The sequence below is a fragment of the Synchiropus splendidus genome, chromosome 19 (genome assembly GCF_027744825.2).
Source record: "Synchiropus splendidus isolate RoL2022-P1 chromosome 19, RoL_Sspl_1.0, whole genome shotgun sequence".
NCBI lineage: Eukaryota > Metazoa > Chordata > Actinopteri > Syngnathiformes > Callionymidae > Synchiropus > Synchiropus splendidus.
This window is the reverse complement of record NC_071352.1, coordinates 15,228,135-15,251,787: the sequence shown is the minus strand read 5'-3', so window position 1 is coordinate 15,251,787 and position 23,653 is coordinate 15,228,135. Positions and strand designations below refer to the sequence as shown.

Genomic DNA, 23,653 nt, shown 5'->3' with positions numbered 1-23,653 from the left:
AAGTTAAGGTATTTATTGTTTGTAGTTATTAGTTTAAATAATAAATTCGTACAATATAAAATGTTTTGTGTCGCAATTTACATGGCGTTAAAGAAAAAAACGAATAAAAAGAATTCAAATAAACAACATCATTTGTTCAACGAAAGCATGTAACGGGAGAGAAAAGAGATGAAAGCAGCTAAAATGTGAAAACAATGTTTAGTTGAAAAATAACCTTAAAATAAAGTTACAGTTGTCATGTCAAATAAATCTTGAACAAATTGATGGAAATGTTTTTTTGGGGGGTATTTACATTATTTATTGAAAATCTGAATGTGTCTCTATTTTAGTTTCATGAGAAATTTGATCGCGTCTTAACGCGTATTTGTAAACGTGAAACACGCAAAAGCGGCTCACATGAGTGTTTGTTGTGGTTTTCAGAGTCAACATCGTCGAGGATGGAACAAGGCGAAGAGGAGGGAGGGTTCAGGAGAACGGGGAGAAAGGGGAGAAGCGGAGGAGAGCAGACTTCAGATCAGCTGCATCAGCCCGCCGTCCAGTGTCTGCCTGCCCGGCGTCGGCGCACGAATCTGACCGCGGATCAGCCCTTCCTCTGCAACTGTCGGCTGCAGGTCGCCAAGTCACATCCACGGAGGAGCGAGCGAGGACGGACTGAGCCGGAGACGCTGCTGGAGCTGGAGCAGCGCTGTCTGAGAAGCGACGCAGAGTCACCGAAGAGCGGAGCCAGTTCGCCCGCAGAGGAGAGCCAGGTGTCCCCGTACGTCTTACGGGCTTCTGTCGCCTCGGCTCCGCGGAGCTTCCACGTTTGAACGGAGCTAGCGGAATGTAATGCTAACGGCTAGCTAACGTTAGCTGGCTAATTAGCCCGTCGGACTGTGACCGGATCAAATTAGCTCCGACTCCGCTCACTTTTCCGGGGAAAAGACTGCGTTCAATCCGCTTTGTTCGGCGGCTCCCCCGCGGCCGTTATGCGCAGCTCCGACTAGCGGACACCAAGTTGGCTTTGGATGAATCGCTAGAGTCGGTTCGGAATCGTCTTGCTGGAAAAGCCGAATCAACGGTTCCGTCGGGAGATTTGTGCGCAGCCCGATGTTAATGTCGACCGACGTCGCAGCGATCATGCTTCCCGTCAACCGGGGGATCTTGGACCGGGAGAGGGAGCTGGACTCTGCCGCGGGACCTCACTCCGGCGCGGCCGGCGGTCCAGCTGCTGTCCGGGGGATGAAGCGAGGGGACCCCGAGCCGGACGCTCAGACCGCCGCCGCCGCGCTGGCGGACCTGTCCGGGGCGGAGTGCAAGAGAGCGCGGATAGACGGCTCCGTGGTGGGAGACATCGGACAGGTAAGCGGACACCTTTGTGTTGATTTTGTCGCCATCCAGAACAAAGATCCAGGAGGGGGGTGATGTTTTGACAGGCCGCTGTCCTCTCATCCTCCTCCTCCTCCTCATCATCGCCCGTAGCTGGGATGAATTTTACGATGAAAGCTTTTGGTCGCCAAGTGTTGTCCTGCCAGACAAAGGTAACACGATCCCGCGGTTGTGAGGGAAGAGGCTCGGCAGCGTGATCAGAACCACGAATCATCGTTTTCAGAAGCTTAATTAGCAGAAGAGACTTGATGATGGGGACCCTCGTGTGCCCCCCCATTTACACTAGGTGCTAAAAGAGAGAGTCAGACAGATTGGGGGAGGGGGTCACCACTGTGAAAGACAAAGAACAGACCCTTTTTGGCATGGAAGGAGACAGAGGGGGCTCAAGTGTGTGGAAGGGAGGGGGAGGGAGGGGAGGGGGTCCTTCTGCTGCACAGAGACAGTTAAGCTTCTGCAGATCCTTTTCAAATATCATTAAAAGTCATGGACTCTGCTCGGGACCCCGTGCCATCGCAGCTGATGTGGGGACCAGGGGGTGGGCATCCACACAGTCCGCCTGCTGGAGCTCCAGAGGACGGACACTGATGGCAAGGTTAAAGCCCGTCCAGCAAATATGATGTGACAATGAGGCGATGCTCAGTGGTATCGATCGGTGGGCACAGCGGGGTCATCCAACAGGGACAGGCGAGGGAGGGAGGGAGCTGGGGGGGAGGTTCAGGACAAAGGCTTTGACCTGACAACTGTATTCCAGCGCGTTTGTGTGGCATCCTCTCCACTTTCCCACCTCCTGCCGACCCACAACTGTAGAAACAGGCCGTTGATCGTAGTCCTTAACCTCCAGTCAAATAAGGATGTTGGTTGTGGTGGGATAGAAACCTTCTCTGAGGACGATAGAAAGATGTTTAATCACCCGCTGACCGCTACAAAGGTTTGTGCTGTGCTGCCCAAGCACATTCAGTTTGGCTCACGTGTGGGAGCTAACTTCATGGCTAAAGTGAGAGAGTGGATCTGGGGTTATCAGGGTGGTGGGGAGGATGGGGAGCCAGATCAGCACAGATTTGCTGTGATTCCCCAACATCTCACCCTCAGTGATTCATGGAGGCAAGCGAGGGGGTGACAGTGGGGGAGATGAGAGAGGGGGGAATACATGGATCCACAAATAGCCCAAGTTTCCCCGCTGAGTGCTGTGCTGACCTTGCTGGCTTATCAGGACTGTAATAATGAATGAGAGTGAGCCCCCTCTTCTCCCACCCCGTCCCTCCTGCCCGAGCCTTTGTTGCTCCCCCCCCAATAAACCACAGACGCCTTCATATCCCCCCTCCAGCTATGCTCTGATGCCCCCAGGCATATTTCCAGATTGCTAATTGACTCTGGGTTCACAGGCTGTGTGGAGAACTGTGCAGTTCTCTCGATCAGTGATTCTCAACCATAGGGCTGGGGGCCATGGTTGGACGGCGAGCGCCTCACGGAGGGCCGCTAAAAGTTTTTTTATTTTACACATTTGGGTCGTGAGGGCGGTGAGATGGTGATGCTGGCACTAGTGAGTCACTGACAGCTGCGAATCTGTGATAGTCAAGAACTTCTTGAAAAGCAAAAAATGATAAAGAAAGAAAGAAAGTGCCACCCCCAACAGTATAAACTGTTGGAGCAGTTTTGAAAATTAATTGTGACATTTTATGGCGGTACTGTTATTTACACTTCACTTATATCTTCTTTGGAGTACAAATAAAATATACAATTTAATTGTATGGTTTTTATTATATTTATTATATTCAGACTTTTATTCAGTTTTTCATTCAATTGTCAATCAAGTGTATATTTTTCTTTTTTTATTTAGTAAATTTGATGAACATGACTTGCACCTGGTTCTGCTGCTGGTTGGACTTTTCCGTGATAAATATCTTTGTGATGATCACATGGTTTCATGTCATTTCACAAGGTTTTGGTTTGTTTACGTGTGAGTAGATTCAAGATGGTTATTGATCACTAATGAAATCAAGAATCATGAATCAGTTCTATTACTTGAATGGGCCCCGGGCCCATTTGTTCTGGGAAAGGTGGGCCCAGAGATCAAAAAGATTCAGAACCCCGACTCTAGATAGCCCTGTGGAAGCACTCTTGCTCTTGGGGTTCCTCAGCTCTTGCGCCCCGGAGCTGTGTGGATTACCCACTCAGCAAAGCTCCTGTCAAACATGGCCGCACCCAACAATGAAGAGAAGTCACCATCGCGCTGGTTGGTTAAATGGAGTCACTTCTTCATTCTGGCACAGGAACATCTCAGATCCTTGCTCCTGTCAGATCTGGTCCATTATTTGTGTGTCAGCAGGTTTCGACCAGACTGTGATCAAGAGACCATTGTTCATATATGTGCCACCGATCTGAGGAGCATCTCTGCTGGTCCCGGTCTTCATGTGCTCTCTGTGTCGGAGGTGCTGCCTCTCTCCTGCAGCCGCGCCACCGTTCCAATGCCAAGAGCCGATTTGTCCGATCGGTGGCAGTAAAGAGGCTTTGTGTCGCGCTAACAAGATCAGAGCTCATTTAGGAGGCGGCATTAAGCAGACGGATCACTTTAACCAGCCACAACACAGAGGGGGGCAGGGGGTGGGGTCATCATGAACTCGCAGCTTTGTTCCAGTGCTGGTCCGGAGGCAGAGTGTTTGGAAGTCAGCATCCACTCTGGGCTTGGCTGTGAGTGTTGGGATGCTTTAGGCACTTATCGGTCAGACCTTCCAGAGGACGTGTGATGCTGTTTGTCTTGTTCCATAAAGCTAAAAGCAAGCTGTGAAGACCCTCAGAGTGGATCAGGTTCTCCTCTGGGTCCTCACTGTTCTACTAGCTGCTGTTGTGCAACTCTAAACTTTGAGCCACGACACTCTTGACCTTCGACCTGGTAGCGATAAGCCACACACTCAAGTTGCTTCATTCGCACTGTCCCGGTTCCGACAGGCCTCCTTTCTCTTCTTTCGCTTGTACCATGAGATGCCCCCCCCCCCATGCTCTCTCTTTGCTGCTCCCAAACTGTCACATGTGCTCTTGACACAACTCGCTTCGGCTGGGAGACGCTGCCGCGAGCCGCTCATGGATCCTTCACCCAGTTCCATGAGATCACTTGCCTGCTTGCACTGTAGTCGGCCGGGCGCTGGAAAGAGCGACGGCCCGCGGGACTGAAGCCACTCCACAAACAGGAGTAATGGGACGTGACAGCAAACAAACAAGCCAGTGTGGCTAACAAAGTGATGCAGGGACTCACTATTGTCTCAAGAGATCAGAAGCCGCGCCACTGCTGCCGTCAGATTATCGCTTGTTAGTTTAACTATTAACTCGTAATCCCTGCCGAGTTATTTCATCTGTGAACGAGGAGATCATTTCAAAACGGGGAGATGATGCATTTCAATGACATCTTTGTGTTTGGTGCTTCGCCTCTGCCCAAATCTGTCGACACATCAGTACAGTAAACTGCTCCAGTGTTCCGTGACTTTGTGCTGATTTTTTTTCCTGATGATCAGCAACTTTTCTTCTGTCAGTCATCTTCATCCGGGCCCCTCTTGCAACAGTCAAGCTGCCTAAAAACAGACAGAGCTTCGGAGCAAGATGTAAGAGCAGTGGATGAGTAGTACTTGATCCTGTGGATGTTTCCTGCGTCTCACAACTGCTGCTGCGACTCTTTTGTATTAGCCTGTTATGCCAAGTCGAGGGAGAGACTCGATGTTCCGAGTCTGTAAAGTTGAGCTGCAAAAGTTCAGTCTCAGATGGAAGCTGTCTGATCTGATGCAGCTTTATTCTGCTCTGGTCTGTTGGTGTTTGGTGGAGGCTCGACGGCTCGACACTGCTGCTCTCTTTAGAAAGCTGTGGTCGAACTCTGTGAGAACATTCTGGTCTGCTTACTCTGAAAAACATTCTGCCTGCAGTCCGAGTGGAAAAGTGCACCCTCCCCTCTTTCTCTCCCGCGAGTTCTGGTGCCGAAAATAGTTTGGTTTGAAGACGGCCTTGGTGATTTGAAAGTCTCATGCTGCTACATCGCGATGGTGTCCAGGTCCATCTCTGAGTCACACTGCCGTTGAGGTGAACATCTGTGAGGAACTTCTGATGCTGTAACTGCTGACCTCAGTCTCCTTTCCAGAGAGGTGAAATTAAAGAATTTCCCGATGAGAGCGGCACTCCGAGTGTTTATGCTGCTCAAACCCTGTAAGGTGCTCCACCACCAAACTCTGAACTTAAGAGAAGTTACAGAAGTGCCCCTCTGATGCCTCAGCCCCGCTGTTTCCCTGGGACACTTCTCCTGATGTTCAACACAGTGGCTGTAATCTTCATATATTTGGTTTTGTTTGTTTGTCTTTTTGAAGATCTCATGAAACTAAAGGAAGAGCATCTCACTGTGCTGCTGTTAGACATGGCTGTAGCGCCTTGAACCCACAACTGTGTTTCAGTTGTGTCTGCGTTTGGTGGTGACTTCTGGGTCGGTCTGGTTTGTCACTCAGCATCTGGAAGGTAGCGTTTGTTTAGCTAGTTTACATGGTCGCTCTAATGGCTACACGACAATGAGGGAATATGAGCGAGTCCATCAGAAAATAGCAGAATGTTGGAGCACTGCAGTCCAGTCGACTGTTGGGCTGCAGATTCAGTGGTCATCGTGACTGCTTATTTTCGGTTCCAGTCTTGGTCTGATGAACCCGTTGACTCAGCGCTGGAAATAACCATGGGGGCTTCCTCACCTGCCAGACTGATGCCCTTCCCCCACCGTGACCTGGGGTCCGCATGAGACTGGTGTGGGGGCAGTTGGGAGCCCCCTGACTCAACTGGTTTAATGGGTGAAATTCAACACAGTAAATTATCGTTTGACAGCTGAGAGTCAAGCGAGGTTCTGACTCGTGTTGAGAAACTTGTTCAGAAAATATGGTGGAAACTTCAGAGCGATAGTTAAAGAGCAGATGTGCAATGAGCGTGGAAGCCGAACCATATGGCGGAGAGTGTGTCGGCCTGCTCCCCTTGTTGTGTGTAAAAGGCTGCTGCAAAGTAGGTATCAAATTCCCCCGCTACCCCCTCCCCCGCTCCCTAAGAAAATAAAAATCACATGGCATTCTTCACTTGTGACTCATTGTCTCCGTTTTTCAAGCCGCTCGATATTTCTTCCTCTGCTTTGGCCGCCGTTGTCCCAACATTCCTCCTCCTGCTCGCGTCTGCCCTGGTTCTGCTGCTGTTCTCTCTTTGGCCTGGGCTTTTTCCATCCCCCATCCATCGCTGCCGTCCCTCCCTGCTCTGGAGCAGACAGATTGATTCCAGATGTTGCGAAAAGCTACCCTCCTCCAATCCACAACCTCAACTCCTCCTCCTCTTTCTCTTCTGCACAACTAAAAGTGACTCTGTAATTTGATGTTTGGGGATAATTGTGGTTTAGATTTCGACGGCATCCACGCTCCTTTCCAGTGTCTCTTGTTTCTATGGCAAGGATTGCAACCCCCTCGTGTGCTGCGGCTTCTTCTTCACTCTTCAATTTTCCTTATCCTCACCGTTTTGCCAGGGGCGCCTGAGTTCTGCCTCTTACGCCCAATTTCCATCTGCGTTGCCGCGCTAGCTCCATCCGCTTTTACAAAGTCAGTACGCCTCACCCCCCACCTCCCACCCCATTCGCTCCAAATGCGGCTCACCAAGCACAGTGTTCCCCCTGGGGACGAGGCACGAGGGGGAAATTGGTTCCAGATAAAACAGGAAGTGGAGAGTGGAGACAAAGAAAGAGCTGTTTCATGTGTCGGAGGAGAGCCGCGGACGAGTGGAGTCGGATTTCTTACATTTAATTAAAAACGTAGATGAGCTATAAACACGCATGGTTCCTCACTCCTGATTGGCTCTTGCGATTGATCCGCTGCTCATTCGTCCCGATGGTGCCACCTAGTGTCAGATCTTGTGTTAGGGAGTGTGACTGTTGTCGACAGGACACGCTGGCACCAACTCATATTACAGCGTGATCACGCCGAACCGCAGGACTGTCCTTAAAACTTCATTCAAAGCAGTTTCTCCTCTGTGAAAGGTGGTGAGGCTATTGTTTCTATCCTGGCAGCTTCCTGAAACAATGCGCTCCTCACTCTCTCAAAACAAGAAGGCTTCCATATGTTCTACGCAACAGGGGTCACGACACAAAACCACCTGGAAACCTTGTTCTAGGTTCCGTGTTCATGGATCCAGACACAGCGACGGCTTGACAACTGACCATGAACCTTGCCAAAGGGCCCACACGGGTTACTTTACTCACTTCGTTCTCAGTACTACATAGTTAGGGATAGGCGATGACGTATCGTACACCATATCCTGCCAAACACAATATCCACAAAGACAATTCTGCATCTCACAATGAATTTGATAAACACACTCGCTGCATTGGACTTGCACACATGAACATTACGAGACCATGACGCTGCGCAGGGTTCACTGATCGCGGACACACTCTCACAGGCAGCGCTAATGCTACGAGCCGCCATCAGTTAGGGACCGTCAACAAATTCTAACGCCTCAAAGTATGAGTGATATCTTCAATAAGGCCATGGAAAACAAGCATTTTAGGTGAGAGAATTGTGAGAAGGTTTTTCATCACACAAGACAAAGGACTGACAGTTTGTATCATGATCTGGAGAATAGAATCTGACTCCATGATCATTTCTTCACCTGATGGTTTCTAATGTTTCTTCAGTAGCATCTAGGAACTGTGTCCAAACTGCTCCATAGTTCAAGTCAACTGTTCAGAGACATGAGATACAGCAGACAGACGGCTCCATTGAACCCCTAAATAAAGCTGGCAGAGCAGCCTGTCAGACACCAGCGGCTTCTACCAGAGACCTGAAACATTGAGTTTCTCATCTATACGCTTAGTCAACTATTATATTGAAACATAACCAAATAATGATGTTGGTGACAAACCCCACTTACAAGTTTCATCATAAAACAGTTTCAAGAGAGATTGTAGTGACCAACACATGGGATAGAATGAAAATGGATTTGTAATGACGATTAACATTATCCCCAAAATTACATTTATGGCGAAAACTGTGTCACAAAATGGTTCCAGTTTTGCTAGTTCTGAAGCTATCAATGCTAACAGAGCTTCGATTGATGGGTCCGCTGTGTTTAGTGACAGTTCGGCCTCAGTCTGCTGTCCAGCTGCTTTGTTCATTTGAGGGACCATATGATCACGGCTGCAGGTTGGATAGAGGTTTACGTCTCACGATGATAACTGGCCTCGTTGTCACCGCCAGACTCCAGCAGCGGCTCGGCCCAGTTTTTCCACTGTTACATCTGTTTTCCTGTCCTCCTGTCCGAGGAAGTCCCGCTCCAAAGCTGCCACCGTCTGGCCGCCGCGTCACCCTCCGGCTCACGCACTCCTCCTCCAACAGCTGAATGAGTTGCTTCAGGAAGTGAGGCCCAGCCCGGCCAGCTTTGGGTCAAACAGGAGGTGAAGTCTGTTGACTCTTCAGAAGTCTCTGCCGCAGTGCCAGCACACAAGCTGCGTGGAGCATCGCCCCCCACCCCCACCTCCTCCTCCTCCTCCGCTCTCTGTGCCCGAGTCTCATTAGGAGGTCCTGTTTTCTCTGCGAGGCATGCCAGCAGCCTGAACCGGGCCGGGGACTGTTTCATCGCTCCTGTCAGAAGATCATAGTTTTGCTTGCAGACAACAGTGACTCAGTGAATCAGCAGTGGCAGGGACCAAGATAATCTAATTAAGCCTCATTAACTTGCTTTCTAGGGGACAGTAGATGGAGGGGTCACGAACCCTGGGCTGCCAGAATGAATCACCCTTCTTGGGAGCGCCGTCGTCACAGACCAACACTTTTGATAGTAGTGGAATTGGATGAAGTCGGGAGGGAGAGCGAGGGGTCAGCGGAGTTTTGGTGGAGTTTCGCTGTGTTCGTAACTGAACTCAGGACCGCGGAGCAGGTTTGCTGATGTCATCACATGAGTGTTCAGGTCTGCCTCTTGTGTCTTGCAGAACAATGAGCCGCTGAACCCTGGTTTCCATGGTTACGCCGCTCACACGCAGGTAAGAGATCTACACACACACACCGCTGATGCAACACAACATCCTACTGCCGATCTATCACCTGAGACCAGCTGAGAACAAGAACAAATGTTTGTGTGTTTAAGAGAAGGTCAGGAATAGTTTCATCATGAAGAGGCGACTAGAGCGGCAACCAAGTCCCTCAGTCCCTGAGTGTGGCGCGGCTCTAACACTGTGTCCTTGTTACTGCTGGCTGTTGAAACGTTTTCATGTAAATACCTGGGAGCTTCTGAGGTTTCGCACACTCTTTCTTGCGGCCTATAAATGATTCGGTTGGAGCTGATGAAAGAACCCGGCTCTTCAAAGGCTCGACCTTGAGAGAGAGAGAGAGAGAGAAGTTACACAAACCTGCTTGACAACAGCCGCAATGTCTGCGTGCGTGTGTGTGCGCTCCCTCACCTTAAATAGCTCTGTTTGTTTAAAAGACGCTCCACTGTTTATGCCTTCAAGTGCGGAGCAGTTCTCCGCAGCGCCACAGGAGGGAGCTGGCAGGCTGTTTGTCCCCCTATCCCCCACATCACAACATTTTCAGAGGTTCTTTTCCTGCTGAGGGAGCTTGGAGCGTGTCGGCTCTGGAACAGAGAAGAGAATGAGACCATTGCGTTGGTTCCGGTGCTTCAGTCAGATTATTCCCCGCACGTCGCCATGGCAGCGGCGCTTCATGCATCCAGACCATGAACGCTTGCATGAGAGACAAGTGCTGCTGTCTTCAATATTCCACTCTCAGTTATTGTCTCGGTTATCGCTCCACTTTCAGACGAGAATATAGAAAATATCGGCCAAACACCCAACACGTTCCCGCTCACCCGCACTTGTGCTCATCTCTGCAGCTTCTTCAGGCAACCACTGTCATTTTCACCAAAGACTTGCCACAAACTCGTGCCTATTGTCGCCTAGCTTTTTTGTCATCTCAAACTTTGACGGGCCTCTGACTGTTTTGGACCTTGTCTTGGGCTGACAGGGATCGGACCTGTCGCAGTTCTGTCTTGGCCCTTCTGAGCCGGACGCGTGTTTGTTCGCTGCCAGCACGGGTGATTATGACCGCCGCGCTGTTGGTGTGATTTTATCACAGCGTCCAGTCTGTGCTGCCTAATCCTCAGATCATCCCCATTCATCCTCTCATCCTCCTCACTTACGGCCCTAATCCCGCCGTCCCTCGCTCTTTTTCACCCGCCCGGTGCTTTATCCACTTATCTCCTCATCCTGTTATCTCTCACTGCCATCCCCTGCCACGCCCCCCCTCCTCTCCCTCACCCATTCTAAAACCATCACTTTCCATTTGCCCCACTTTTCCTCAGCAGCCACTTATCTCGGCCTGCTCCTCCTTCCCTCTGGACCTGCTTCCAGCCCGACTCAGCAGAACTGAAAAGCTCGGCATCAGGGCTTTTTTTTCTGCAGAGTTCCGTCCTGCCCGCGTGAAACTGCGGCACGAGCCTTGGCGTCTGGGAAACAGTGCTTCTGCTGTGTCCGAGTCCAGGCTCGGACACCTCCGTGTCAGACCCACCTGCCGCTGCTTTTTAGCTGTCAGAGAGAAGGCGGCTTCTGCTCTGTGAGGCGGCAGATCCAGCCGGACAGAAGGTTAGATGTTTGAAAGTGAAGTTGAGAGGGAGGGAAAGTTTGAAAGAGGCGGGACAAGGAGGGAGCAGGGCAGCAAGAGGAGCCGGTGACTGACAGAAGCCGAGCGAAGAGGAGTGGAGAGGAGAGTCGGGCTGTCAGCGAGGAGAGAGACAGAAAGGCCCCAGGGAGATCAGAGTGCCTGAGCCACAGAGACGGAGGAAGAGTGACAGGCTGTGGAGACGGGGGAATGAGGAGAGAGAGCGGGGGCCAAAGGGGGGGGTCAAACACTTGAGATAGACGTGGACTGACGTCGGCTCATGGTCCGAGAGCAGAGGAGCGGAGCTGCTGGGGGAGAGACGCTTGAGGAGGTGGAGAGGCGACGGACTGGGCGAGCAGTGGACTGGTCAGTGTTCGTCCCACTGGATCAGAGAATGATGGGACTTTACTATCCAGCTCTGCTGCCGGTGAGTTCTGCTGCAACCGTCGCTGTTTCATCCTCAATTGGCGTCAAGTCTCCGGCGGGTACGTGTCCATGCAGCTCTGGTGGGTCATGCACCTGAGTGTGAAGCTAGTTTGTTCTGCGTGTTCATAATTCAGCTGCATGTCCTGATGCACACCCCGTCATTCAACTGAGGTGTTCCGGCATCTTCTAGAATCTCTCAGAATGACTCAGATGTTCATGAACGTGAGGGTGGTTTCACCTGGAGGATCTTCAGATCATGTCTCTGCTTAAGTGCTTGCTATCTACCTTGGTATGAAGATGTTATGTGTAGGGAGCCCTGCGTAGGGCGTCTGCGGTCAGGCTGCTGCCCCCGCACCACTGAACTCACCGACTTCCTCAAATGATGTTGAAGTCCCCCTCATGGACCGTCTTCATCATAGTCATGGGCACTGTGGACTGGTGTTGATGATGTCACAGGAAGACACAGCGTCTTCTGTTGACTGTCAACAAACACAAGCAGGCGTCTTGATGTTTGTGCGTCTGTGTGTGGTTCCTGTTTGCAGAAGGTGGAGGCTGAATGTTGTCACGTCCCTCAATGTTGTCACTGAATCTGCCAAGACCTGGCAGCCTCACACAAGCTCAAAAAAACCTTTCGCCTACTGACACGTTTCTAGCTCGACCGGGCTGTCCAACATTGCGACCTGCATTTGAGCCACCTGTTAGACACTTTGCACTTGCACGTCACCTGCACTGTGCGTCTTCCGCTGCTGAACTGCTTGTTGTGGAATTTGCGAGAGCTCCACACCCAAGTGTTTGTCCCCGGGGTTGAGTGCGTGTTGCTCTTCACAACACTCCTAGCTCTTGAGAGTGAACGCTTAACAGCTGAAGGTTCTCCCCATGCTAGCACTAGCTGCGCGCCATCCCTGGCGCTAGCACCCTGGCTACTTGAGCAGGTCAACACCTCCCTCAGGAGAGCTGTGGTGCTGCAGCCTGGTCCAGCATCTTGTCAGCAGATGACTTCTGTGTGGCCAGTAGAAATATTCCTGAGGGAGTCGACAGTTTTCTGCCTCTGATCCAGAGATGCAGTGGTGAAGCTGTGAGTTTATGTTGAGGCTGAGGAGCACAGCGTGAAGGTGGATGTGAGACATGGAGATCAGTTTCTCTTGTTGAAGTTAGGAAAATGACCAGACTTAATATAGAAATCTGATATGAGGAAATGATATTAATGGAATTATGTGGGTCATAAAATATTATGACTATAGAAAGGAATGGCCAGAAGAAAAATACAATTTTGAGTGAAATAAAATGATGGATGAAAGTAGCTTCATGGTCAGTGGTGATCACGTGACTAATATTAAAACTGAAGTCGTTTGCCTGGTGAAATAAGTGACGGAATGTTTGACACCAGCAAACCTTCTCCCACTGCTCAGATCTCTGGAGGATTCTGGACTCTTCTCTGGTGGATGACCATATAAAGAGCGGTGTGGATGATTGACATGTTGCTGCAGGTGGGGCGGGGTGGGACGCTCCGTTACTCACACGTCACAGCGGTTTCTGGAAAAACATGTGGTGCGGCAGGTAACATCTGTGTTCCTGTGAGACGGTTCTGGTCATGTGACGGTCTCTAATCTGGTCCGCGTGGAAAGTTTGTGTCGATGATTGTTAATAGAGCGTAACGGTTTTCCCATAATCCCTTTCTCCTTCTTCCCCTCCTCTTCTTTTTCCGTGATTGCTTTTTTCCTCACCCCCACCGCTCGCCCTCTCTCCTACTGACCAGATGAGCTGCCTTGTAGGGCAGTGTGTCTGCTGCTTCTGCTCTGGTCTGACTGTTCTGATCCAGAGGAGAGATGCTGTCGGCCTCTGCCTGCTGTGGCTTCCCCCCGTGCGGAACGATGGGTCTCTGTTGCTGTGGTGACGGGATGCCGAACACAATTGCAGTTCCTGTGTTGTCATCTCCTGCGAGCCACTGCCATCTGTACCGTAGCACCGTGAAAATGGAGCAGCAGCGTTCAAGCTGTCTCGGACCGACCCAAACTTGTTGGTTCACTGTCGTCTTCAGCTGTTTGCCAGCTGTCTCGGCCTGTTCTGCTGAGAGTGGTGGGTCACCCGGCTCACAGCCGTCGGTCAGTAATGCAGCTCATCTCTTGCAAGCTTGAGGCCACTCAGGAGTTTGTCTTCTCCCCATGTTTTCTCTGGCCACTCTGGTTTCCTGTAAGGGAAGTGAGATGACCAGGACTGTGTCGACATCGTTCAGTGCTCTGCAGTAGTCAAACTGAAGCTGCTCCATGTTGTCATGAGTTGCATCTACAAGCTCCTGCAGGTTCTCCGCTCACATGTCCTGACTAGCAGGTGTGAGCTTCTCTGTTGACAGTGTCATTTCAGCTCATGATTCCTCGTGTCCCCATCTGACCCCGCACCTGCTCCTCCTCAGGGAGCTCTGAGCTGCTGCCTCGTCCTGCTGGCTACTCAGAGCTGGGGGAGTGTCGTGGAGACTTGTCTTTCCGTGGCATTCTAGGGCTGCTAACCTGCAGGGTTTCCTTATATGGCCGTGTTCACGGCAGATCTGTTCCAGAACTCTTCAAGTCTTAACTGTTGGAATCAGAACTCCTCGGGTCAGGGCGGCTCTGCTCGGCTTCCCTGCGTCATGAAAGTCGTTTTATCTTTCCGACTCTCAGATTCTCAGTCATGAATGTGTTGGCTGTAAATATTTCACGGTCGGTCAGCGATGCTGCCAGTGAGGGTAGGAGGTGGGGAGGTCTCCTCTGATGTTAACCCCCGTCTTCCCCTGGTCTCCCTCAGGGTTCTCAGGATTCCTCTGGAGCACCCGATGGTCTGGTTGCCCCGCCCTTCTCAGCGTTTCCTCCTCCTCCCCCTCCCCAAAATGGTTTACCCGGGGCAGAGTTTGGAGCGGCGGCCATGTTTGGTGCAGGCCAAAGTGCGGCTGAGATGGGGCCCGCGAATGGCGTCGCTGCGGCCAACCCCAGCTCCGGCGTGAGTAGAGTCGCTGAGCCTGTGTGACCTCCAGCACGTGGCACGTTCTCACACCTTCTCTCTCGTCCGCAGGGGAAGTCAGAGGAGGGGTCCCAGGGTGAAGCTGGGGTGCAGTGCAGCACAGGGAGGACATCGGTGGGGTCCCCGGGCGACTCCTCAGAAGCAAAAGGGACACCCAAACGCCTCCATGTGTCCAACATCCCCTTCCGCTTCCGAGACCCCGACCTGAGGCAGATGTTTGGGGTGAGGAGCTGCAGCTGTGTGTGAACGTGTGACTGTTAAGCGCAACATGGGATTTTAAAATATGTTGTGTGTAAAATGGTGTTACAGTGACTCCGTGTGGCCAGAAGAAGTATTAAACTTCAGTTTAAAGGAAACTGAACTGACCAGTGAAGCAGTGAAATGTGATCACCGTTCTGCTCACGAGATGAATGAATGTTCCTTTTTCCCCTCATTTCTCGTTTCACTCTTTTCAGCAATTTGGGAAAATTCTGGACGTAGAGATCATTTTCAATGAGCGCGGCTCCAAGGTGAGTGGCCTTCAACATTCAAATGACTAGATTTTTCCTCCCATCTGTCTGTTGACATGATTCCTCTCAATCACTGACGGTGTGAACTCCGATTTGGGCCGCAGGGTTTCGGCTTCGTGACGTTCGAGAACAGCGCAGATGCTGAGAAAGCTCGGGAGAAGCTTCACGGCACGCTGGTGGAAGGTCGTAAGATCGAGGTAACTCCTGCAGACGCTCTCCTGCCTGAACACTGAGCTGTAGATCCTGTGGTGGAAACACTGCCTGGTCCTCTGCTGGGAGGCCTCACAGCGGGACCACCACGGTGCAACAACACCAGCATGTTCTCCCTGCTGCTGCGGCGTTTGGGTTTGGGCTGACAAACGTGTCACGTGACCTCTGCATGAGGTCACAGAAGCATGCTGGGAAACGCATGAAGGTTCCACACACTGGTGTTGCAGCATGTGAAGCGTCTGTGTGTCCGCTCAGCTCACTTCTCGTCCCAGGAAAACATCAAAAATATTTTCATTAAAAATAAACATGTCATCATCTTTGGTTCTGAGTGAGTCCAACCTGCCCGACTCATATCACGTTCCACTCCCTGCAGTGAGTGAGAGAATGTTCAGGATGACAGCAGACTTGGGAGCCTGAGTGAGCACTGAAGCAGAAGAGAGAATGGGCCTGGTGGGCTGGTGTGGAGCCGGCCGCACTGCATGGACTCCCCTGTGTGTGTGCGTGTTCTGTCACATGACTCATGAAGCCGCGTCACTCAGCCAATCAGCAAGCCGACGGTTCTTCAGTGCGATTCTGCATGAGATCATCACTGCAGTTGTTGGTGTCACCTGCATGTTCTGTGGTTCCGGTGTCGGCACCGCGCTGGGAGTCGTGGTGCATGAGAGAGGGCGGCGGATCGTGACTGACTCTGGTGTCGGAGGACCCGGTGTCATTTCAGAGTTTCATGACGCGGCGGCATCCCAAACTCTGAAATGTGTTGTGGTGTGACGGTCGCGAGGCCGGAGCGGTCCGGCTGCATGAGTAGCTGTAGAGAGCATGGCGAGTCCTGGAGGCTCGCGGCATTCGCATGTTCCGCTCCAGGTGTTGGTGACGGGTCCGTTTCCATGAGCCAGTTGGACCAGCAGGTTCTGTGGTCCAGCTCACTTCATCCAGTGTTCTGTCTGTAACCTCAGCTGGCCACGGAGCGTTCCATTTGTGTTTAGATGTTGACAGAATTCTGTTTTTGAGTTTGATGAATGAGCTGTTATCGGCTCAAGAGAAACACAGCTTTTTTATCTTGTAACTACGTCTTTTATTTGTAACTACGATTTCATCTTTTAAAAATCGTTTTTATGCCATGTCCATTTCATTTACAAATGAATACTTTGTATTTAAACCTTCTTATTTTTTTATTTCCTATTTCTTTACAGTGTTTCTTATAATGGCATACACCTCAGAATTTTACTCAAACTATATAGTGAGTAGTAGTGATAGTGATAGTGAGTACCGTTCACACCGGCCAGCAGGTGGCGCTCTCTCTTTAAGCCCCCTCCAAGCAGGAGACTTAAAATAGAGACAGATAAGAAGTTTCATCTGAGCTCAGCTGAATCAGATTCAGCAGATGAGCCAAGATTTCCCTGACAGAGGCTGCGTGACTTCAGCTGAGGTCAGGTGATACCAGTGTCACGCTGCACGACTGAAGTTGTGACTGAGTTTGGAGCGTTCTCCTCGCGTCCACATCCACAGATGAAGGCACCTTCGCTCATCCGTGTGGTCATGTGACCGAGGCTGCTTGTGCTCAATCGCCTGAGTTCAGATTTGACTCCCAGATAGAAGACAAAATCTTCCCGTCTGATCTCTGTGTGGTGAGATAAAGACCCGCAGAGCAGAAGCTGTTAGAGCAGACTAAAGGAAGGATTACGCCACTTTCAAATGGAATAAAAACCTTTGTGAAGCTGAAGGTCTGAGGAAGTCACTTTCTCAAATTCTGATGCTGTCACTCCGGTTGCCATCTGGAGGTTAGCAACAATTAGCATCTGGCTACATCACTGTGCTATTGACTACATTCAACAGGAAACTTATTGAAGCCAGATTTTCTTCTGGGGACCGTAGGAAGTCGGTGTGTGTTTGTGTTGCTCCTAAGCCCCTCCCTTCCCCAACACTCATGTGTAGGAACGAGGCTCAGACCTCCTGAGTCATCTCAGTCAGGATGAGGGGTGTGTGTGTCGGGTTGGGGGGTCTGAAGTCTTCATTTTTGTTTCTAGAATTGTCTTTTATTTATTATATTTTTTCTGTTTCCCTGACGACCTCTGTGTGTTGTCGTCAGTCTCCATGGTAACCGCTCGCTGTCCCACCTCCAATGGTAAGTTGTGTACATCTGACACCGCCCCCCCACTCACCCCCCACCCCCCGAAAAAAAAAAACACTAAAAAACAAAACTAACCCAGATTAGACAAGCACCACTTACCCTCCCACCATGTCATGGAAACCTCGCTGTGAATGAGTGAACCTTCTGCAGCTGGTCTCATTCGCTCATTCATTCAGTCCTGCTACACCTTGGCAATGAAAATGAGTCCTTGACTGAGACTCACTCTGAGCTGTGGGACTCAGGAGTTGGAGTCATGTGTATTCATGGATGGCTCAAGGGCGCCCCCTGCACTCACATTTGTTTATACCTCCCCTGTATCCATTTCATCATCATCACTGCTCCTCCCCTGATGTTTCGATTTTAGGGAGGGGGTTGAGAGGGTCGGGGTCTGGATGAGTCTGTTCCTCTGGTGTTCGTGTGTCTGCTGAGCAGCTCAGTAGTTGTAGTGTCGTGGTCACTCTCTTACTGCCTGACGTCTCTCATCAACATTTCAGTTTTTGGAATTAAGGACTGATTTCTCTCTCTCTTCTTCTTCTTCTTCTTCTTCTTCACTCCCTCCACCCCCCCTCCCCCTGCTCCCCACCTCCCTCCGTCTCTGAGATTGTGAGGAGTCACCAGATCTGACTGTGTCCCGGAATGATTCACCTCTTTTGAGTTTTGTGTGTGACTTGTTCCTGGCGTCTCCTCTCCTCCTGCATCCCTCCATCTTCCGTGTTGTCGGGGGTCTCGGCGGGTCTGAGCGGTCTGTGCGCTGCGCCGGAGGCTTGCTGATTGGCTGAATTATTCCTTGTTTTGGACGCACTTTTGATCATGTGATGCTCGTCTGTGGCTGCCTGTGAGTCGTGTCGGAGATGTGTTTGCACCCCGTTTTCCTCATTTGGGGCAGTTTGTTTCTGGGGGTTGTGAACTCCTGTCTGCCCGGGAACTCAGGCCGCCAGGCGCCGACAGCCAATATCTAACCGTCATGAACCAGTGCGATGTCTGTTGAGTTGCATGTGCTCGCCTGGACTGTGCATGCGACCGCCACACAAAGGTCAAAAGGTCAATTACGAAACAGCTGAGGTCTCTCCCCAAAACTCCCGACGTCATGGCAACTGACTCTGAGTCACTCTCTCCTGTTAATACTCTCGATCACGACACAGAGCTTCATAAGCTACTACAGTCATGTACTCAAAGTATATTTACTCTCACTTCCTACTGAAACAACTGCCCCTTCAACTCACTCCAACACTGCTATTGATACTACTTTAACATCATGACATCTTCTGCTACTTATACCACTCGTGCTTTTCATCTATTACCCCTACTCCTTCAAAGACATACTACTGAGACTACTTCATCACCGACTACTATTACTACAGGAACCTTAACTGCTGCTACTAATACAACCACGACTGCTAGTTCAGTCATTAGTACTACTACCATCCATGTTACAACAACTACTCCTGGTACTAGTACTGCTACTACCCCCCACACACACTCCCCCGGCAGGTGAAGACCAGCTCTCCATGTGACCGTGTGCCCCTCCCTCCAGGTGAACAACGCCACAGCCAGAGTGATGACCAACAAGAAGATGGTGAGCCCGTATCCAAACGGAGAGGCCCTCAGCGCGCTGCCCTACGGTAAGGACCCCTCCACCTGTCCCTCTCCAGTGCTGCGGCTGCTCCCTGCAGCAGGTCACAGGGTTCGTCAGCTCACCACATTAACACCAACCATCATTCGGATCCTTCCGTCCTCACTCTGGCATGTCAAGTGTGGGTTTTGAACGCATGAATCCTGTCTCTCCTCAGCGGGCTGGAAGCTGAGTCCAATGGTGGGGGCGGTGTACGGGCCTGAGATCTACGCCGGTGAGGAAGACACCTTCAGGGTCTGTGAGTCGCACTTCCTTCCTTCTCACGGCTCCCCTTCTTCTCCTGCAGTTCCAGGGTTCCCCTACCCCTCGGCGGCGGCCGCCGCCACCACAGCAGCAGCCGCCGCAGCCTTCCGTGGCGCCCACCTACGAGGCCGAGGTCGGCCAGTCTACAGCGCTGTACGGGCGGCGGTGCCTCAGGCCGCCATCCCTGCCTACCCTGGGTAAGAGACGGGTCCAACACCTCAGTCCTGATGCCACACATACACACGCATCACTCTTCAGTATTTTAATATTTTTGTGTAGATTTTAATTCATTTTTTATGTGCTCTGTAATGTTTGGGGGAAAATTTGGTTGGACTTTTAAATTCACTTTTCTTCATTTGTTGATTATTCTGACAAATCCATCATCACTCTCACACACACGCACACACACTCACATCACATCATCTCCGGACTGTGCACGTTGCTGTGACTGATGACAGGAAGTCCCACCTCCATGTCTGCTCTGCAGCTGCACCGACATCATTTCCTGTTCGCTCCTGGATTTTGACGTGTGCAGGGGGAAGGCCAGCCCTCTGCTGCCCGCCTCCGAGAGTGGAGTTGTGGGGGTCGGGTGGGGCAGCTGTGGAGCGCAGATGGAGTCTGGCTGCATGTGCATGGGTGTGAAATAACTACTGTCTCTCTCTCTGTCTCTCTCTCTCTCTCTCTCTCCTCCCGTCTGTCTCCCTCACCACTCTGGTTCTGGGACTGTGCACCGCTGTGATTGCACCCCCCACTACACCCCCCCATCCTCCTCCTCCTCTTTCTCAGTGTGGTGTATCAGGATGGGTTTTACGGAGCGGCCGACTTGTATGTAAGTAAACTCACCCACCCCCTCAGCCCCCCTCACCAGCACACACTCCCCCCTCCCTCTCCTCCCATCAAAGCTTCACCTTCTTCTCCCTCTGGTGTGATTCTGCATGAGTCCTCTCACCCTCCTCCCCACCTTCCTCAGTCAGCCTGTGTGCACGGAGACTCCTCAGGTGCTGTGAGCTTTAAGAACGTGCACGTGTGATTTCCTCTGGGGGACGCAGGAACCGGGTCAGTCAGTTAGCAAGCGGCGCTGTGCTAATGCTACATAGGAGACGCTCACGTTTGGTCATGTGATCTCTGAAGTGTCATCAGTTGTCGTCGACATTTTTCCCCCGGCGGAGACCCAGGAGACGCAGGTCCCACGCCCCGCCCCCGTCCTTTTCCGGGCCCCTACTTCCTGCCTGTTGGCATGTAAAGCTGGGAGAGGAAGGCAGAGATGTGTAGAGGAAGTCTCCGGCTCGGCACAGAGGCTGTGTGTGTGTCTGCGTGAGCGTGTCTTCAGCCTGACCTCCGCTGTCTCTGTTCTCTCTATAGACTAGTGTTTCAGGACTCAGTCAGTAGTGGCAGGTATCTGCAGGTAGGGTCACTTCCTCCTCCTCCTCACCACCACGTGTGCTTCTGCTCTCAACAATCACCTCGTCCAGACCAGATTCACGCTTGGTTTTTGGCTTCTTCCTACTAACCCACTAAACTGCTCTGCTGTCCGCGTCCGCCACTAAAACCCTCCTCCTGCTGATGTTCAGCTGGAGTGACAGGCAGAGCTTCAGGAGAACGTTTCTTCCATTTTAATCTGGAAATTTGTCAAATATTTGCTGCTAAAGCCACAAATCTCCACCCTTCTTCATGATATCAAGTGTAGAACAGTGAAATGTTTTTATCTTTATAAGAATGTTGTCTTTCTTAGAATGTTTTTCGAGGCAGTCACCCGTCGCAGAGGTGCAGCTCAAGGAAAAGACTTCCTGAGTTAACCCCCTCAGCTTCACTTCTCCACCACCAGGTGGAAGCTTCCAGCATGTTCTCATCAGCAGCTGCATGCAGACACACACACACACACACACACACACACACACACTCACCTCAGAAGCTCTTCTCCCAGTAACCACGTGTGCCAACCCCCACCCCTCACCTCTGTGTGGAGCCACTAAGCTCGCTCTGATCCAAGCCACAGTGGTGTTTCTAGAAGGTTGTAGCCTGGTGCATGCAGCTCAGGAGATGATCTAGTGTCGGCGCAGGCTGGTGTGTGTGTGTGTGTGTGTGTTCACCCCTTCTCTCTCCAGTCTCTGTGTTGTGCTCATCACATGTAGAGCAGCTCTGTTCTAATTCCGCTGAAGAGACCTCCTGAGCTGAAGCAGAAGCTCAGTATTCTGGTTTGTGTCATGCGAAGGTCTGCTCTCGAGCCGGACGCCGGACTCAGGCAGACACAGACCAGGATGTTCCTGCCTCCTGCGGCTGTCGTGTCTTTGACCGTGCCTTTCTCTCCCCGTGTGTGGCGTCTAGGGCGGGTACCCTGCTGCTGCCGCCGCCGCTGCCGCAGCCTACCGCTATACACAGCCAGCCGCCGTAACCGGAGCCACCGCGGCAGCTGCTGCCTACAGTGACAGGTGAGCAAGAGCGTCAGAGATCCAACTGCTCCTCACGCTAACGCTCCTCTCTCTGTGGCTCGGCCCCTCAGCTACGGTCGAGTCTACACCACGGACCCGTATCACGCTTTAACCCCAGCTGCTGCGGCGTACGGCGTCGGAGCCATGGTGAGAAGACAACACTCATATACACACGACACGCACACACACACACACCTCTCTGACTCTCTGACCTCTCTCCCTCCGCAGGCCAGTCTGTACCGGGCCGGCTACAGCCGCTTCGCTCCGTACTAGAGCCTCTAACCGAGGGACCCCAGGCTCTGGTCTGGCAGGAGAACCACCCCCACATCCTTCTGCTGGAGGACAGAAGTGACTCTCACATCTCCTTTTTTATTCACCCGGGTGAGGATCTCCGCCACGACACGGAGGCAACAAACTGCCAAGAGACTCACGTACGGTCCACGCCAGAGCGTCCGCGACTTCAGGGCACAGCTCTGACCCCCGTGTGGTCTGACCCTCCCCCCCGCTGCGACCCCTCCGTTCACGACTCAGCTGCATGTTCCAAACATCGCTTCACCCCTCAAACCGGCCAGAACCCAGCCAGACCTCCATCCCAGCTGACTTGGAGTCCAAACATTTCAGTCCAAAAATGACAAAGAAAATCACTTTCTGCAACGGCTGCTTCTGTCAGCCTCAGGCAGCCTCACCTGAGAGCTTGGACCAAGGATCTGCTGCTTCTTCCTCCAACATTTCTGCTCTGAAACACTCGGTCTGAGGCTGAAGACTCAGGTCTGGTGGACCAGGATGGCTGGCTCCTCCATCTTCTTAACACTAAAGCCAGACTTCTCCATCTTCTGCTGGGAGGGAGTCCCCTCTGCCCAACTTTGGTTCTGGGAGAACGATAATCTCACCTGTTTGTCGACAGGAAGAAGCTGTTTCATTTTTTTAACTTCGTTAAGCAGCTCCGGCACTTTTGGAATCCGTCACGTTTATATTGAGCGGGAAGAAAAAAGCCAAATTATCAAATGGGATGCTGAGTAAAGGGTGAAGCCGTTCGTCCCCCACTAGGGGGCGCCGCTGCTGCGACAGCTCCTCCGAGGGCCGACAAGTATTCCGACGAGCGTTACCTCTTGTTTTGTTATTATCCTTATGAGTATTATCAGAAGTGTTGCTATGCATGCGTTTGTGCGAGCGGTGGCTTGATGAGTTTCTTTTTTAAAATATGTGCATGTTTCAAATCGAAGTGCTGGAGGGGGAGAGAGAGAGAGAGAGGGAGGGAGGCAGGGGTGAGGTTTATATTGCGGCGGGGGAAACGGAAGCTGGAGTCGAGTGTCGGATGAAGCTCTCTAAAGAAGTCAGGTACACCACTTTCCCCTCCGCTGACGGTGGGTTTCTGCAGACCCTTTTGGACCTTTTCTACGGCGGGTCGGGCCGAAGGAGAACTCCGGCGCCGGGCTCCGCCGCGGCCCACTCGACTGCAGCTCTCAGCTTCGTCCTCGCGCGCTTTGCTCTGCATCCTCGCTGCTCTGCCCAGGTGGATCGTTGGTTCACGGAGGATGTCGCCCGTCCCGCGACCTCTGACCCCCCCGGCGTAGCTCCAGTCGGACCAGTTTTTGTACAGGGACTGAGTAAGTGCATGACGATTCTGGTGGGTCACATGCTCCATTTATCAATTGATATTATTTTCAGTACGTGTTTCCTCTCACCAAGTTTTTCTTTCACAACCTCGTGTCTGCTTCTGTTTACTCTCATTATTATTGAATGTATATAATAAACTTTTGGTTTTTATACTCGTCGATTAGTGACAATGTTTTTATTCTATCTGTGTTTCTGTGACTTTATGTAAATTAGGATCTAAAAGCAGAAGTATGGTCTGATAAAATGCAACAACAGAAGCTCGTTTTAAAACCAAATGTGGATCTGGAGTCATCACACACTGGTAATTGGTTGATTTGTTTATTACACACGAGTCTATTCTTCCGACACTTCATCAGTATTTCATTTTTGAGACAATCCCGATTCATCTCCAGGGTTTGTGAGAGTTCTCGTCACCTTATTTCTCGGTTTGTTGCGTCTTGGTGTCGAGAGGCGGAAGTCAA

At 51.4% G+C, this 23,653-nt stretch overlaps 1 protein-coding gene across 4 annotated transcripts; it reads left to right on the top strand.

Annotated features, from left to right (window-relative positions):
• The first annotated feature begins 506 nt into the window (after positions 1 to 506).
• LOC128750762 (RNA binding protein fox-1 homolog 2-like) lies at positions 507 to 23,443 on the top strand. Of its 4 annotated transcripts, XM_053851237.1 has the most exons (13): positions 508 to 1,341; positions 9,344 to 9,394; positions 14,211 to 14,402; positions 14,475 to 14,645; positions 14,879 to 14,932; positions 15,037 to 15,129; positions 18,805 to 18,892; positions 19,061 to 19,117; positions 19,190 to 19,343; positions 19,933 to 19,975; positions 21,472 to 21,575; positions 21,647 to 21,722; positions 21,804 to 23,434. In XM_053851237.1, the coding sequence occupies exons 1-13, from the start codon at positions 1,090 to 1,092 to the stop codon at positions 21,846 to 21,848; spliced, it is 1,380 nt and encodes a 459-aa protein (XP_053707212.1). In that variant the 5' UTR covers positions 508 to 1,089; the 3' UTR covers positions 21,849 to 23,434. The 4 variants fall into 4 exon arrangements, 3 of the variants coding, with proteins under 3 accessions (XP_053707211.1, XP_053707212.1, XP_053707213.1); XM_053851236.1 differs by having other exon boundaries at positions 507 to 1,341; positions 21,647 to 23,438; XR_008413198.1 differs by lacking the exon at positions 19,933 to 19,975 and having other exon boundaries at positions 21,804 to 23,438.
• The last annotated feature ends 210 nt before the right edge of the window (positions 23,444 to 23,653 follow it).

What these genes read in the sequence shown, in the direction of transcription:
- LOC128750762 (XM_053851236.1), top strand. Translation starts at nt 1,090, where the DNA reads ATGTTAATGTCGACCGACGTCGCAGCGATCATGCTTCCCGTCAACCGG. An exon ending in TGGTGGGAGACATCGGACAG is followed by an intron (nt 1,342 to 9,343) that starts GTAAGCGGACAC and finishes TGTGTCTTGCAG; the next exon opens with AACAATGAGCCGCTGAACCC. An exon ending in ACCTGAGGCAGATGTTTGGG is followed by an intron (nt 14,646 to 14,878) that starts GTGAGGAGCTGC and finishes CACTCTTTTCAG; the next exon opens with CAATTTGGGAAAATTCTGGA.